General features: G+C 49.6%; 2 protein-coding genes across 2 annotated transcripts; both read right to left on the reverse strand.

The window, feature by feature from the left end:
• Positions 1-1,817: 1,817 nt before the first annotated feature.
• On the reverse strand, positions 1,818-3,296 carry LOC130388907 (potassium voltage-gated channel subfamily A member 1-like). Its single transcript, XM_056598500.1, has one exon. The coding sequence runs from the start codon at positions 3,294-3,296 to the stop codon at positions 1,818-1,820; it is 1,479 nt and encodes a 492-aa protein (XP_056454475.1).
• Positions 3,297-5,724: 2,428 nt separating this feature from the next.
• LOC130388908 (shaker-related potassium channel tsha2-like) lies at positions 5,725-8,908 on the reverse strand. The gene has a single exon (XM_056598501.1). It carries the CDS (start codon positions 8,510-8,512, stop codon positions 7,067-7,069), a length of 1,446 nt encoding a protein of 481 aa, XP_056454476.1. The 5' UTR covers positions 8,513-8,908; the 3' UTR covers positions 5,725-7,066.
• Positions 8,909-12,203: the final 3,295 nt, after the last annotated feature.

Here is a 12,203-nt window from a genome sequence, read left to right on the forward strand (position 1 = left end):
ATGCATTGCAGCTATGGATTATCTACACTATCTCCGGCTGTTTTAACCTCCATCACAATGCCCGTCGCCATTGAAACCACACCGTCAACGGCATAACAGTAGGAAGAAAGCAAATAACCTAAATCGGCTCCACCTCAGCACTTTTTAATTGTACAGAGAGGCACTTTCACTAGTCCTGTTGGTGAGAAGGCTAAAGGCACTAGCAACTAATGCTGAAGCAAATCTTTATCTTAATATGAAGAGGATTTTGGTTTAAAATTCATCCATGGTTTTTTTCACAACCAGCATGTTAGAATTTCTCGGTGAAATGGAAGCATGACTCATACTATTTTAACTTTTTCTTGTTCAAAGAAGGTCCATGCACTGCATTATTGAAGTAATACTGTAATCGGTGCTTAATATGATTATATGCAATTTCTGTTAATATTTCTTCAGCTTCTTTGACTACTTTTTAAATTAGAAACTCTGCATCCCCAAGTTGGGCTTGGATATATTATGTCACATTTCAGAAACATCCGGGAGTTAAGTTCCACGGTTTCCTTGACAACAGGGCTGTGCCTGGATTGCAACAAGCTTAATACGGATGTCATGCATTAAATATACCAGGATACAAAAGTTTCTTAGTCAATAGATCATAATGCAGGTAACTTTTTTTCATGCTATGATCTCATTTACGTACTTGTACTCCCTTAAGATTCCACATTCAATTCCTATTAACTCCTAAATGATTAGCATTTCAAATTAAAACGTTACCCAGTGCACTTCCTGTTGTGAAAACCGAATGAGAACGGGATGAGGGGTGTCTCTCCATAAAAGAACATAGTTACCACTGTGTGAGATATGTCACGTGCATGCCGATATCAAAATGGGGTAGTCTCTAAACATGCTCGTGTGAAGCTCCTTTAATAATTGTGCTGTGTTGCATCTTGAGGGCATGGCATTGAATCACTTAGTGATATCATAGTTACAACATCTGCTGGAAAAATAGCAGCATTGCAGAAGTCCGTGAAGCCATTCCCTGTGTCTTTACATCCAGTAAGGGGGTGAAGTCAGTCTTTTTTTCCTATAAGGTGCTTTTCTGAATTATAGATCCTTTCCAGAGGACGGAATGGGGGGAGGGGGGTGGTCTAGGGAGATGGGGGGGGGGGATGGGTGGGTCTGGGGGGCAAGGGGGGGGGGGGGGTCGGGGCAAAAGGGGGGAGGGAGGTTCGCCCAACTTCTATGAGGCAATCACTGGTCTACAGACTCTTGCATGTCTCTGCATACTTTTCCCGATGCTTTGTGCAACTTGCTGAAATGTTATCTCCATGCATAACACTTTTTTTCATCGTCACGCTGCGATCCGATGGGTCAGTCATCGTCTATGCTCCTTGCATCTTCTGGGATGTTGCGTGTGCATAATAATAATAATAATGGATACTTTTTTTCATTTTTCAATATATTGTGTGTGTCTGTGTGTGTGTGTGTGTGTGTGTGTGTGTGTGTGTGTGTGTGTGTGTGTGTGTGTGTGTGTGTGTGTGTGTGTGTGTGTGTGTGTGTGTGTGTGTGTGTGTGTGTGTGTGTGCGGATGTATAGGCATGTGTGTGTGTCTGTGTTCCTAGGATCATAAGAATGAGTTACTCTATCTCCCTGCCAGGGGTGTTTTTCCTAGTTCCTCTCGATACAGCAGAGCCTGAAGGCCTAGTGCCGCAGGACGGTGTTCGGGAGGTCAATGAATACATTCCTAAATGGTGTTTCCCCCACTCCTCTCCTTCGTGTGCGAGTGTGTGCGCGCCGCGTCAGGGCTTCCCCCGTGACCTTTGACCTCCTCCTTTCCCTTACACGTCGGTGAGGAGCTTGCTTTTGTTCACGCAGTTCTGATTGGCTATAGTGCAATTGCCAGTTCTGAGGTTTGCCTCTCTGAAGTTGTCGATGCTGTTGTTTATATCCCCGTCGATCTCCATGTACTCGGACTTGCTGACGGCGGAGGAGCTGCGGCGGCTGGAGTTGGTCTCGGACGGGATGTTGGGGTTGCTGACGTTCAGCAGCTGGGCCTGCTCCTCGCCCTCCGTCTCCCTGTGGTAGAAGTAGTTGAAGTTGGACACGATGACGGGCACCGGCAGGGCGATGGTCAGCACCCCGGCGATGGCGCACAGCGAGCCCACGATCTTGCCGCCGATGGTGACCGGGACCATATCCCCGTAGCCCACCGTCGTCATGGACACCACGGCCCACCAGAAGGCGTCCGGGATGCTGTCAAAGTAGGACTTCTCCTCCTCGGCCTCGGCGAAGTACACGGCGCTGGAGAACAGGATGACCCCGATGAACAGGAAGAAGATCAGCAGCCCCAGCTCCCGCATGCTGGCCTTCAGCGTCTGGCCCAGGATCTGCAGGCCCTTGGAGTGGCGGGACAGCTTGAAGATTCGGAACACTCTGACCAGGCGGATCACCCTGAGGATGGCCAGAGAAGTGGCCTGCTCCCCCGTGGCCTCCGGGCTATCGGGGTCCTCGGCCAGCTCCGTGCCCAGCGTGATGAAGTACGGGATGATGGCCACGATGTCGATGGTGTTCATCATGTTCTTGAAGAAGGCCGGCTTGCTAGGGCACGCCAGGAAGCGCACAATCAGCTCAAAGGAGAACCAGATGATGCAGAGGGTCTCGATGATGAAGAAGGGGTCTGTGAGGATATTTGGCTTGTAAAAAAATGTGATGTTGCCTCGGGTCTCCAAGCGGCCCCTGGGGTCATCTTTTAGCTCGGGTAAAGTCTCTAAACAGAATATGACGATTGATATTAGGATGACCATCACGGATACTATGGCGATGCCTCTGGCCGGGCCCGAACTCTCAGGGTGCTCAAAGAGGAGCCAAACTTGACGTTGGAATTCCTTCTCGGGTAAAGGGCGCTCCTCCTCTCTGATGAAGCCCTCGTCCTCACGGAATTTTTCCATCGCATCCACTCCGAGCTCGTAAAACTTTATCTCTTCCGAAAACATATCCAGGGGGACATTCACCGGCCTCCGTAGCCTCCCCCCGGACTGGTAGTAGTAGAGAATTGCGTCAAAACTTGGACGGTTTCGGTCAAAAAAGTATTCGTTTCTAAGGGGATCGAAAAAGCGCATCCTCTTTTTGGGGTTCCCCAGCAAAGTCTCTGGAAACTGTGACAGAGTTTTGAGCTGCGTCTCAAACCGGAGCCCGGCTATGTTAATCACCACCCTCTCGCAGCATTCGTGGTCGTCGTGGTCCGGGGGATAGGTGTCCTGCGGGTGCCCCGGCACCGCCGACGTCTCGTCCATGTTGTCTCCTGCGACGACGGTCATTTTGACAGGAGGAGTTGAGGGGAAATTCCGGTTACTCAAACTGGTGGAGGCATTCACTTTTTGGATCTCCGAATCTCCACCAAGCGGCTCTCGTCCCCTAAACGATAAGTCCCCAGGTAGGGGGTATAGCTTGCTTGCCTCAGTGCGGCTCCACTGCGGTTCTCGCTGACTCGACCATTGCCGCCCGCCGCTGCATCATCATCCGTTACTGCTGCTGCTGCTGCTGCTGCTGCCTCTGTCACCCACAGAGTCAGAGGGAAGAAAAGAACAGATCGAACAGCCCAGATATTTGCTAGGTCAGCGATTTCTGCGATTTATTTATTTATATATGCCACTTCCCCCATATAGTCCAGCGCAGCATCACGAATTCATCCCTTTATCCCGCACAGCTGAAGAGAATAACTGCACCCCTTACACGCAGTGCCTACATACACCAGGTAAAGGACTAGCCTCGAATACATTCCCATATATTAAAGGTGTTTTGACGCATGCAGAAGTCTGACGGGGCTTGCTGTAACACACACTGACACCGCTAAACGCGTTAAACCCAGTCCCCGATGCATGATAAAAGTATTAAAATACTACACTGCAGGGCAACATAAATCAACAGAAGCAGCTCCCATAAATCGCATAGGCGCAGTACTAGTAATAGTAAGTTGGCCGCCGGGTCGCTTACCTCGGAGGGATCCCGATGCTGAGTAATGCGTCTTATCCCGGAGTTGAGTCGTCTCACGACAGGACGCCCGCCGTGGATGTCATGTTGCGATGCTACTTTTCCACTGCACCATGCAACTAGATCAGCGATGTCCAAGGCATGCCGACATCCCCGACCGAGACCACAGCGTCCGCCTCTTATCACATCACCCCCGAAGCACACACACACACACACACACACACACACACACACACACACACACACACACACACACACACACACACACACACACACACACACACACACACACACACACACACACACACACACACACACACACACACACACACACACACACACTCACAGTCACACACAGACACACACACTCACACAGACACACACACACACACACACACACACACACCTAAGACAAACACTCCGCTCCTACTCTGCGCCGTGGCGGTGGTTTACCCGGGTCGCTGCTGCTCTGGTTGGGATAGAATAGCGCGAGCTGAAGCTGAGATCGAAAAACACAAGCGGATGGCGAAGATGAAGCGTGTACTGCGGGTGCACGGACGGCAGCACTTTGGTGTGCGGTGCTTATACCGCAGGAGGAGAGATATCCTGCGCTGCAATTCAGAAGGGAGATGGATTAAGGGGCAATAAAGGAGCAGCCCGTTGACATTTCCAGACATGACTGCATCAGCAGAAATGCGCTCTTACGAGGAGAAGACGGGATGACGGGCGTTTATCCCTCTCTCACTTGGTTAAAAAGAAACCAATAAGGACACACACACACACACACACACACACACACACACACACACACACACACACACACACACACACACACACACACACACACACACACACACACACACACACACACACACACACACACACACACACACACAAACGTTACCGAAAGGATGACATAATGAATTGCAGCTGGAGACAGCAGCAGGGGGGCTTGGAACAAGGGGTGGGGGGTAATCGTGTTTTGTTATGCATTTCTCACGCAAGTTGGAGGTGAAGTAGAAGACGATGTGAGGGGGAGAGGAGGGAGGGAGGGAGAGAGGGAGGGAGGGAGGGGGGCTGATGGGAAGGAGGGGGTTCGACGCAATGCAGACCGGTTGTACTAAAGCACAGCTGCCAGAAGTTCTCTTAAAACCACAAAACATAAGGATTATTGTGCCAACACTGGCGCAATTTCTCACCGGGGGGGGGGGGGGGGGCTTGGGATAGCCGCTGGGATAGAGCTGCAGCTCTGTGATAGAATCGCTACATTGGGTCTTCATTCAGATTACAAACGTCCTGACTGACAAGCTGACTACCCAAGATGTACATTGTGCCTCTAGACCCTAAAAGTGGATGGTGGTGACCGCCTGCACAAAGGGTAAACCCGATGAGGGCTTCAGCACCACGGACAGCAGCGTGCGTGGTATTCCCGTTTCATCCCCAAACCAAGTCCTGGATGTGTAGAGAGAAAGCGCCGAGGTTGCACATGCATCCGACCACAACATTGCGTATTGTGAGGAAGCTGCTATTTCCCTCACTGTCAGGGCGGGCAGATTCAAGCACCCGAGTGTTTGAGCCTGCACGTTATTCTTGCTTTTGCAACGTTGTGCATTTGTAACTCCTTCTAGCCTAGGCTATGTTACTATTCATTGTGATAACTTAGAATACACTGTACGCCTAAGAAATCTGCTATCTGCGCAGAAAAATGCAAATTACGTTTTGTCTGGTTAAGATAAAATATGATGATGTGGTGAACCGGGCTGAGACCCACTTGGTGTTGCTTTATATGAGGAGCAGACCATGGGACGTTTTATGTCCGAAAACAAACTCAGGCGTACAACGGGGCCAAACAATGGTCCTCCCCCTCCGCAAACCAAGAGTGTACACCCTGAATCGTCCCAGGTCATCAGATTGTGTTTTAAATGAGGAACTTATCCCACATCACGTGACACTAGGTCTATCGCTAGATGTGGGCCCATCACCTAAATTTAGATAGGGCTATAGCGTGTACGTTTCAGCACTGCAGTTCTGCTCCTCCCGGGACATTGGTTGGAGATGATTCCTAAAATAGGCCGTTTATGATGGGAAAACGGAAGCTGTAAAGGTGTTTAGTGTGGCCTATCATCTGAGATTATCATTGTTAACATCATATATATAGGCTGTGTCTCTATCCAGTCTGTTGTGGTGGTCCGGCGTAGGGTTTACTGCATTAAAGCTGTATTAGCTCTTCTGATAAGGTCATTCCAGAAGTGAAACTACCCTAGTGTGATGATCCCAGACAAAGCCTCATACAAATAGTTTTGGTGGGTCTGTAATGTACATTACTATTACTACTTTATATGTATATTTTGTTGGTCAGAATTGCTTCACAATGAAAACTGCCCGTCTCCTTTTTTTTTTCTTATTCTTCTTTAACATTTATTTATAAAAAAAAATGAAGAATGAAAGAAAAAGAATAAAAGACCACAAGTTTGCATAGAAAAATAAATCTTGTTATTCACAATGGTTCCATTTCATACAGATATTCGGACCAAACTCGCAGTTTCTATGAGATGTTTTTCCACGAAGACAAAATCACATGTAAACGACAGCCTATTGACACCAAGAAGAGGCCAATTGTACGCGTAAAGAAAGACCCATGACTCGTCTGTTGCAGGCCAGGAGCTTAAGTATTTGCAAATTTTTACTTTCTGATACAACAACATCACCACGTATATATATACCTCACCCCTTTGGAGCAGTAGCCTACATGTCCTATTTGTATGGCAATGCTACTCTGAAGGATACACATGCTTCCTCTATCTGCATGCTGAGCCACGAATCTCACGATCAAAACAGTCAAACAAAATCCACATTGTTCACCTTCCACACTGCAACGCCCGAGACAGGAAATGGCCTTCTCCTGCAGAGCTCTCACCAAACCACATAGTGGCGCTCAAAACTCACTTATTCCATGGTGACCAATTCCTTGGTCCGCTTATACAGAGAAGTTGAATGGAGTTGGCTATCCATAGTTCATATTGACAACAAGAGTCAAAACCACGTCCCGTCGGCCGTCACACCTTCCTCTCACAGAGCGTAGAGGCCCGTGGCGTCTCTAGACGTCCGTCAACTGGCCACTGTACGACTCACGACACGCACCGGCATTGGAGCGCGTCAGAGTTTCCAAGTCGTCATCCCCCATGGTGTACTCTGATTTGGAAATGGATTGTTTGCTCTCGATTGAGTTTAATTCCCCGAACGACGGCTGCTGCCCACACGTCACGTGTATGTACTGCCCTTCCTCCTCTTCCCCGTTCTCCCGGTGGTAGAAATAATTAAAATTGGACACTATGACGGGGACCGGCAGGGCGATTGTCAGCACCCCGGCTATGGCGCACAGGGACCCCACGAATTTGCCGCCGATAGTCGACGGGCACATGTCTCCATAACCGACCGTTGTCATGGTGACCACGGCCCACCAGAAGGCGTCTGGGATGCTGGTGAACTCCGTATCGGGGCCCTCAGCCTCGGCAAAGTACACGGAGCTGGAGAACAGGATGACTCCGATGAGCAGGAAGAAGATCAACAGACCCAGCTCCCGCATGCTGGCCTGCAGGGTCTGGCCCAGGATCTGGAGGCCCTTGGAGTGGCGGGACAGCTTGAAGATGCGGAAGACGCGCACCAGACGGATCACCCTGAGGATGGCCAGCGAGGCGGCCTGCTGGCTGCTGCCCTGGTGCTCCGCCAGGTCCATGCCCAGGGTGATGAAGTACGGCAGGATGGCCACCACGTCGATCAGGTTCATCATGTTCTTGAAGAACACCGGCTTGCTGGGACACGAGAGGAACCGCATGAGGAACTCGAATGAGAACCACACGATGCACAGCGTCTCCACCATGAAGAAGGGGTCCGTGAAGGGGTTGGGCTTCTTGCCCTGCGTGAAGGTTCCGTTGGCGCTCTCCTGCGGTGGAGGCGCCTGAAGTTCTCTGAACTCCGGGAGCGTTTCCATACAGAATATGATGATGGAGATCAGGATGACCACCACCGATACGATGGCGTTGATCCGGGCCGGGCCCGAGCTCTCCGGGTACTCGAACAGCAGCCAGATCTGGCGCTGGAACTCGTGGTCCGGCAGCGGGCGCTCCTCCTCCCGCATCAAACCCTCGTCGTCTTTAAAGTTCTCTATGGCTCCGTCCTCGATCTCGTAGAACTTCATTTCCTCCATGAAGATGTCCACGGGAACGCTCACGGGCCTCCGGAGCCTCCCCCCGGACTGGTAATAGTAAAGGATCCCGTCGAAGCTGGGCCTGTTCCGGTCGAAGAAGTACTCGTTCCTCAGCGGGTCGAAAAAGCGCATCCTTTTACGCGGGTCTCCAAGGAGCGTTTCGGGGAAGCGCGAAAGGGTCTTGAGCTGGGTTTCGAACCGCAGACCCGAGATGTTGATGAGGACCCGCTCGCTGCACTCTTGGTCTCCTCGCTCCAGGTCCACAGCATCTTGGAACAGCGGGGCGGCCACCACCACAGTGTCTTCAGAGCGGTTCTCCTGGGACACCACGGTCATCTTTTTGTTACCCAGGAGGGGGGTAACCCGTCCACTTCACTCACCTCCTCGGCCCCTTCCCTCGCACGCTTCTATATCCACCGTTGTTGTCACTCGTCACAACTCGAACAGGCCCCTCTCTCCATGCAAAAGGGTGAAATCATTTCACGTGAGGCCCCTCGACGGCTGTCCACAATGTGCCCGTTGGCTATCCCCGCAGCGTCGTATTGTTTGGTTGTGCCTCTGTAAGGTTAGTCCTTTAGAACGGGCCACTTTGTAGTTGTGCCTCCGGATCTCCACTTGCATAAGCAATCCCGATGGCCAGAGATGGCTATCATATTCACACCGTTTTAAACTCCAAAGCCCTCCCCGAGCGAGCTGACGAGATGACAGTTGTTGCTGCTGCTGTCCCTCTCTTACGCACTCGACTACTGGTGGAGTAAAAGTGTCATTAAGCCCTTATTAACCTGTTGTGTGTCGGCAGATTATTAACACATCTTTCCTAAGAAACAACTACATTTACATCTATCAATATTTTCACAGTTGTTTTTCGACACTTTCAGGATCATCCTATGCTTCGATAATTTTAATGTTCTCCCCCCTCGGGGGGGAAGTAAAGGCCGGGGTCTCTAGGCTTATTACACCAAGAGAGCCCCTGATCTGGGCCTTGGGCGCTGATGTTTACCAAGTATCAAATAAGGTTCAACGCTTTATAGCAAAGAGCTGGACATGAGCCTCTCCGGGGCCGCGGCAGGGGAAAGGGGCTGGCCTGACTGACACTTCATGTGTCATGTGGATCCATGATGTCTGGAGGAAGCCTAACAGTCAAACAAACATTTACCAAACGCACGACTTAAAGGCGGCTTTACAACGGGGAACACAGAGACCCTTTAAAGACACACAGCTTAGCCGTGTACCATCACTGTTTAACAGCTATTCTTTAGTGTTTGTTGTGTGTGAAGGGGCCAAGGGGTGGTTGTTGTTTTGTACAACAGCTTATAGATATAGATATGAATGCCGCACTTCCTCCCCTCCCCAAACAGTGGAGTCTGTAATATAGAGCGGTTCCATGTGTGCGCCATGACATATACCGCCTATTTATAGAGCAGTCATTTCTTTATAAAGCCACTTCTGTTACGCTCAACTGTAAAAGAAGCAGGAGACCGTGATAGCACGTGGAGCCCAGTGAGTCGCCCAATAACTTACACAGTCGGCCTGTATTTATAAATGTGCCATTATTTCACTGGGGAAGGGGATACCACCTGTATAATCTCAAGGATATGTCAAATAATACAGGCTTCACACAGTAGTACATGCATAGGCCTATACAGTACATACATGTATCAAAGATTGCGGCTTTCAAAATCGATCCTGTACTATAGCTGGACGGCCTAGCTGTGTATTGTACGTCACCAACGCAGATCCTTTGACAAGTATATGAGTGAGACAAGTGAACCCTGTATTCTCCCGACGTGATAGGCCCTTAACACTGTGGGAGAATACCCCCTGGCCCTTCACGGAGCCCCCATTTGGGTACCAGAGTCAAATGTCAGTGTCAAGACACGGTGCCACCCGCTGCTAACGTGTTAGCATAGCAGCCACAGTCAGTCTGGGTCAACAAGCCAGATGTCACGCCAGGAGCGTATCCAGGGAAACCAACAGCAACAAACAGAGGGAGGAATGATTGGAATCAATCCGATTGGTGGATGGTTTGGATTCCAAAAAAGACCCCTTGAATCCCCTCTTTAAGAGCTTAAAGCTTCAATCTTAATTGATAGTCGCTTCATGAATATTATGTCGCCTATACGTTGCACTTTATGTTTACATACAAATAAACAATAATGTAAAGAATGGTTCAACTTTAATCCAGCAAATAGTAGATCTAGATACAGAGTAACAAATAAAAAACACAAAATGAAATATGAACATTATCATTGTGTTGTTTCTTATGGACGCTGCAGTAGAGTTCACTGTAGGTTGGCCGGCAGCAGTCCTCAGGCCTGCAACCGATTTAGCCCAACACCGTTGTTTGCTTTATGAGCTACATTTTGAGTCCGTCTTTGTATAAATATAGACAGGGCGAGATTCCCCCAATACCCAGTATAGACATGAGGTAATCAGCAAGAACATGGCAGTGACTCCCTAGGCTTTCCCAGTCCCCTTCCCCCCGTCTCCCCCAACCTCCCCGCCCCCTCTCAGGCCAAGTATTTAAAAAGCATGTGTGTATTCCTGTAAGTGTGGATCCTGCTGTTGTTATTAGTGCAATTACTGAATGAACCCCCTCATTAGTGTGTGCATTGAGAATAAAAAACAGGACTCTTCTATTTACCAGAAGGTCCCACTAGGGGTCAACCCATCTCTGAGACGGTTCTAGAGCCAGCTTTGTTGATGGAAACCCTATAGAGCAGCAGTCCATCTGGTCTGATCTGAGATCTGCTCGAGGATCTCCAAGACACCCTGTCAAGGTACCACCACGTCCCCTAAAGCCGGGCAGTGTTCAGGGTCAACCCAGCCCTCAAATTAGTGCATACAGCATTTAGTCGCGGGTCTCGCTGGCGTTAGGTACGTGGCAGAAACACGACCCATTGTAATTAGCGAGCGTGTGGGGGTGTCTGCTTGTGTGTGTATTTATGCTATTCAGAAGAGCTCCTTTACATGCGAGAGCAGAGGAGGACGACTTCCACCCTCTCCCCCGTCAGTGCCCAGGACTTCCTCTGAAGAAAGGGGATACCCCAGCCAAGGTCTCTGCCAGCTCCTGGAGGTTGATAGCCACCAATTTTAGCCGGCGGCTATCTCAAGTTGATGTGCGTGGGGCGGCCTGCTTTTATTTTGTTTTCTCTGAAAGGCGACCAGGCCGGGGACAGAATGCGATAGCCGAGATCAGGAGGGATGGGCCGCCCGGTATTCCCGCTCGATGCCTGAGAGGTCCTCCAGGTTATCCTTCCAGCCCCTCTGGACCTCGTGGTCACACCAGGTTCTCCCCTTTTTTGGGAAACGTTGTGACCGGTCCCCCGCGCGTTGACTGCGCGTTGAACGCTGAATCGAGAGATCCCGAAACAGTAGAGGTGCGGCCATGAAATGTCTAAAACTCTTTTAACGTTGATGATGTTTCTTTTTCCATCCTTTTCTTGTACTCTCATGCACGATGAAAGGTATAAATGAGCCTTATCCGGAATGATTTGTATTATCCCTATTTACCTTACATTTGTATCCCATTCAGTATCTTTCTCAGCACCCACAACCTCATCCTGTTTTCCTACTAAGTCCGAGAAACGTACAAACATTCACCGTAGACTCTCACCATACCTACTTCTTCGTGTTCCAGGCAGAGTACTCAACAATCACTTTCTAGTGATTTCTCCTAATGAAAATATGTCTCCTGACTTGTCATGATGATTGATGCTTACGTGTTCCCAGAGTGGATCACCTTTCTGTTTGCTGCTCCTCCGATTCTTTCCGACTGCCAAAACACTTTGCTTTAACGAGCAAATCGCTTTGGTCAATGCGGTGTGACGGTGTGTTGGCGGTATTGCACTCGCCTGCACCCTAAATATCTTTATGCTCATAGGATGCCAAACACTGGCCATTCGATCCATGAAAGGACAACTAGTTGATTCAATAAATATTTATATCTGTGTACATTGTGGACAGTGCGGTTGATTTGCAGGGGTATATGTGTACAAGTGTGTGTGTCTGTGTTGTGTATTTATGT

This window comes from Gadus chalcogrammus, chromosome 9 (genome assembly GCF_026213295.1).
Source record: "Gadus chalcogrammus isolate NIFS_2021 chromosome 9, NIFS_Gcha_1.0, whole genome shotgun sequence".
Taxonomy (NCBI): domain Eukaryota; kingdom Metazoa; phylum Chordata; class Actinopteri; order Gadiformes; family Gadidae; genus Gadus; species Gadus chalcogrammus.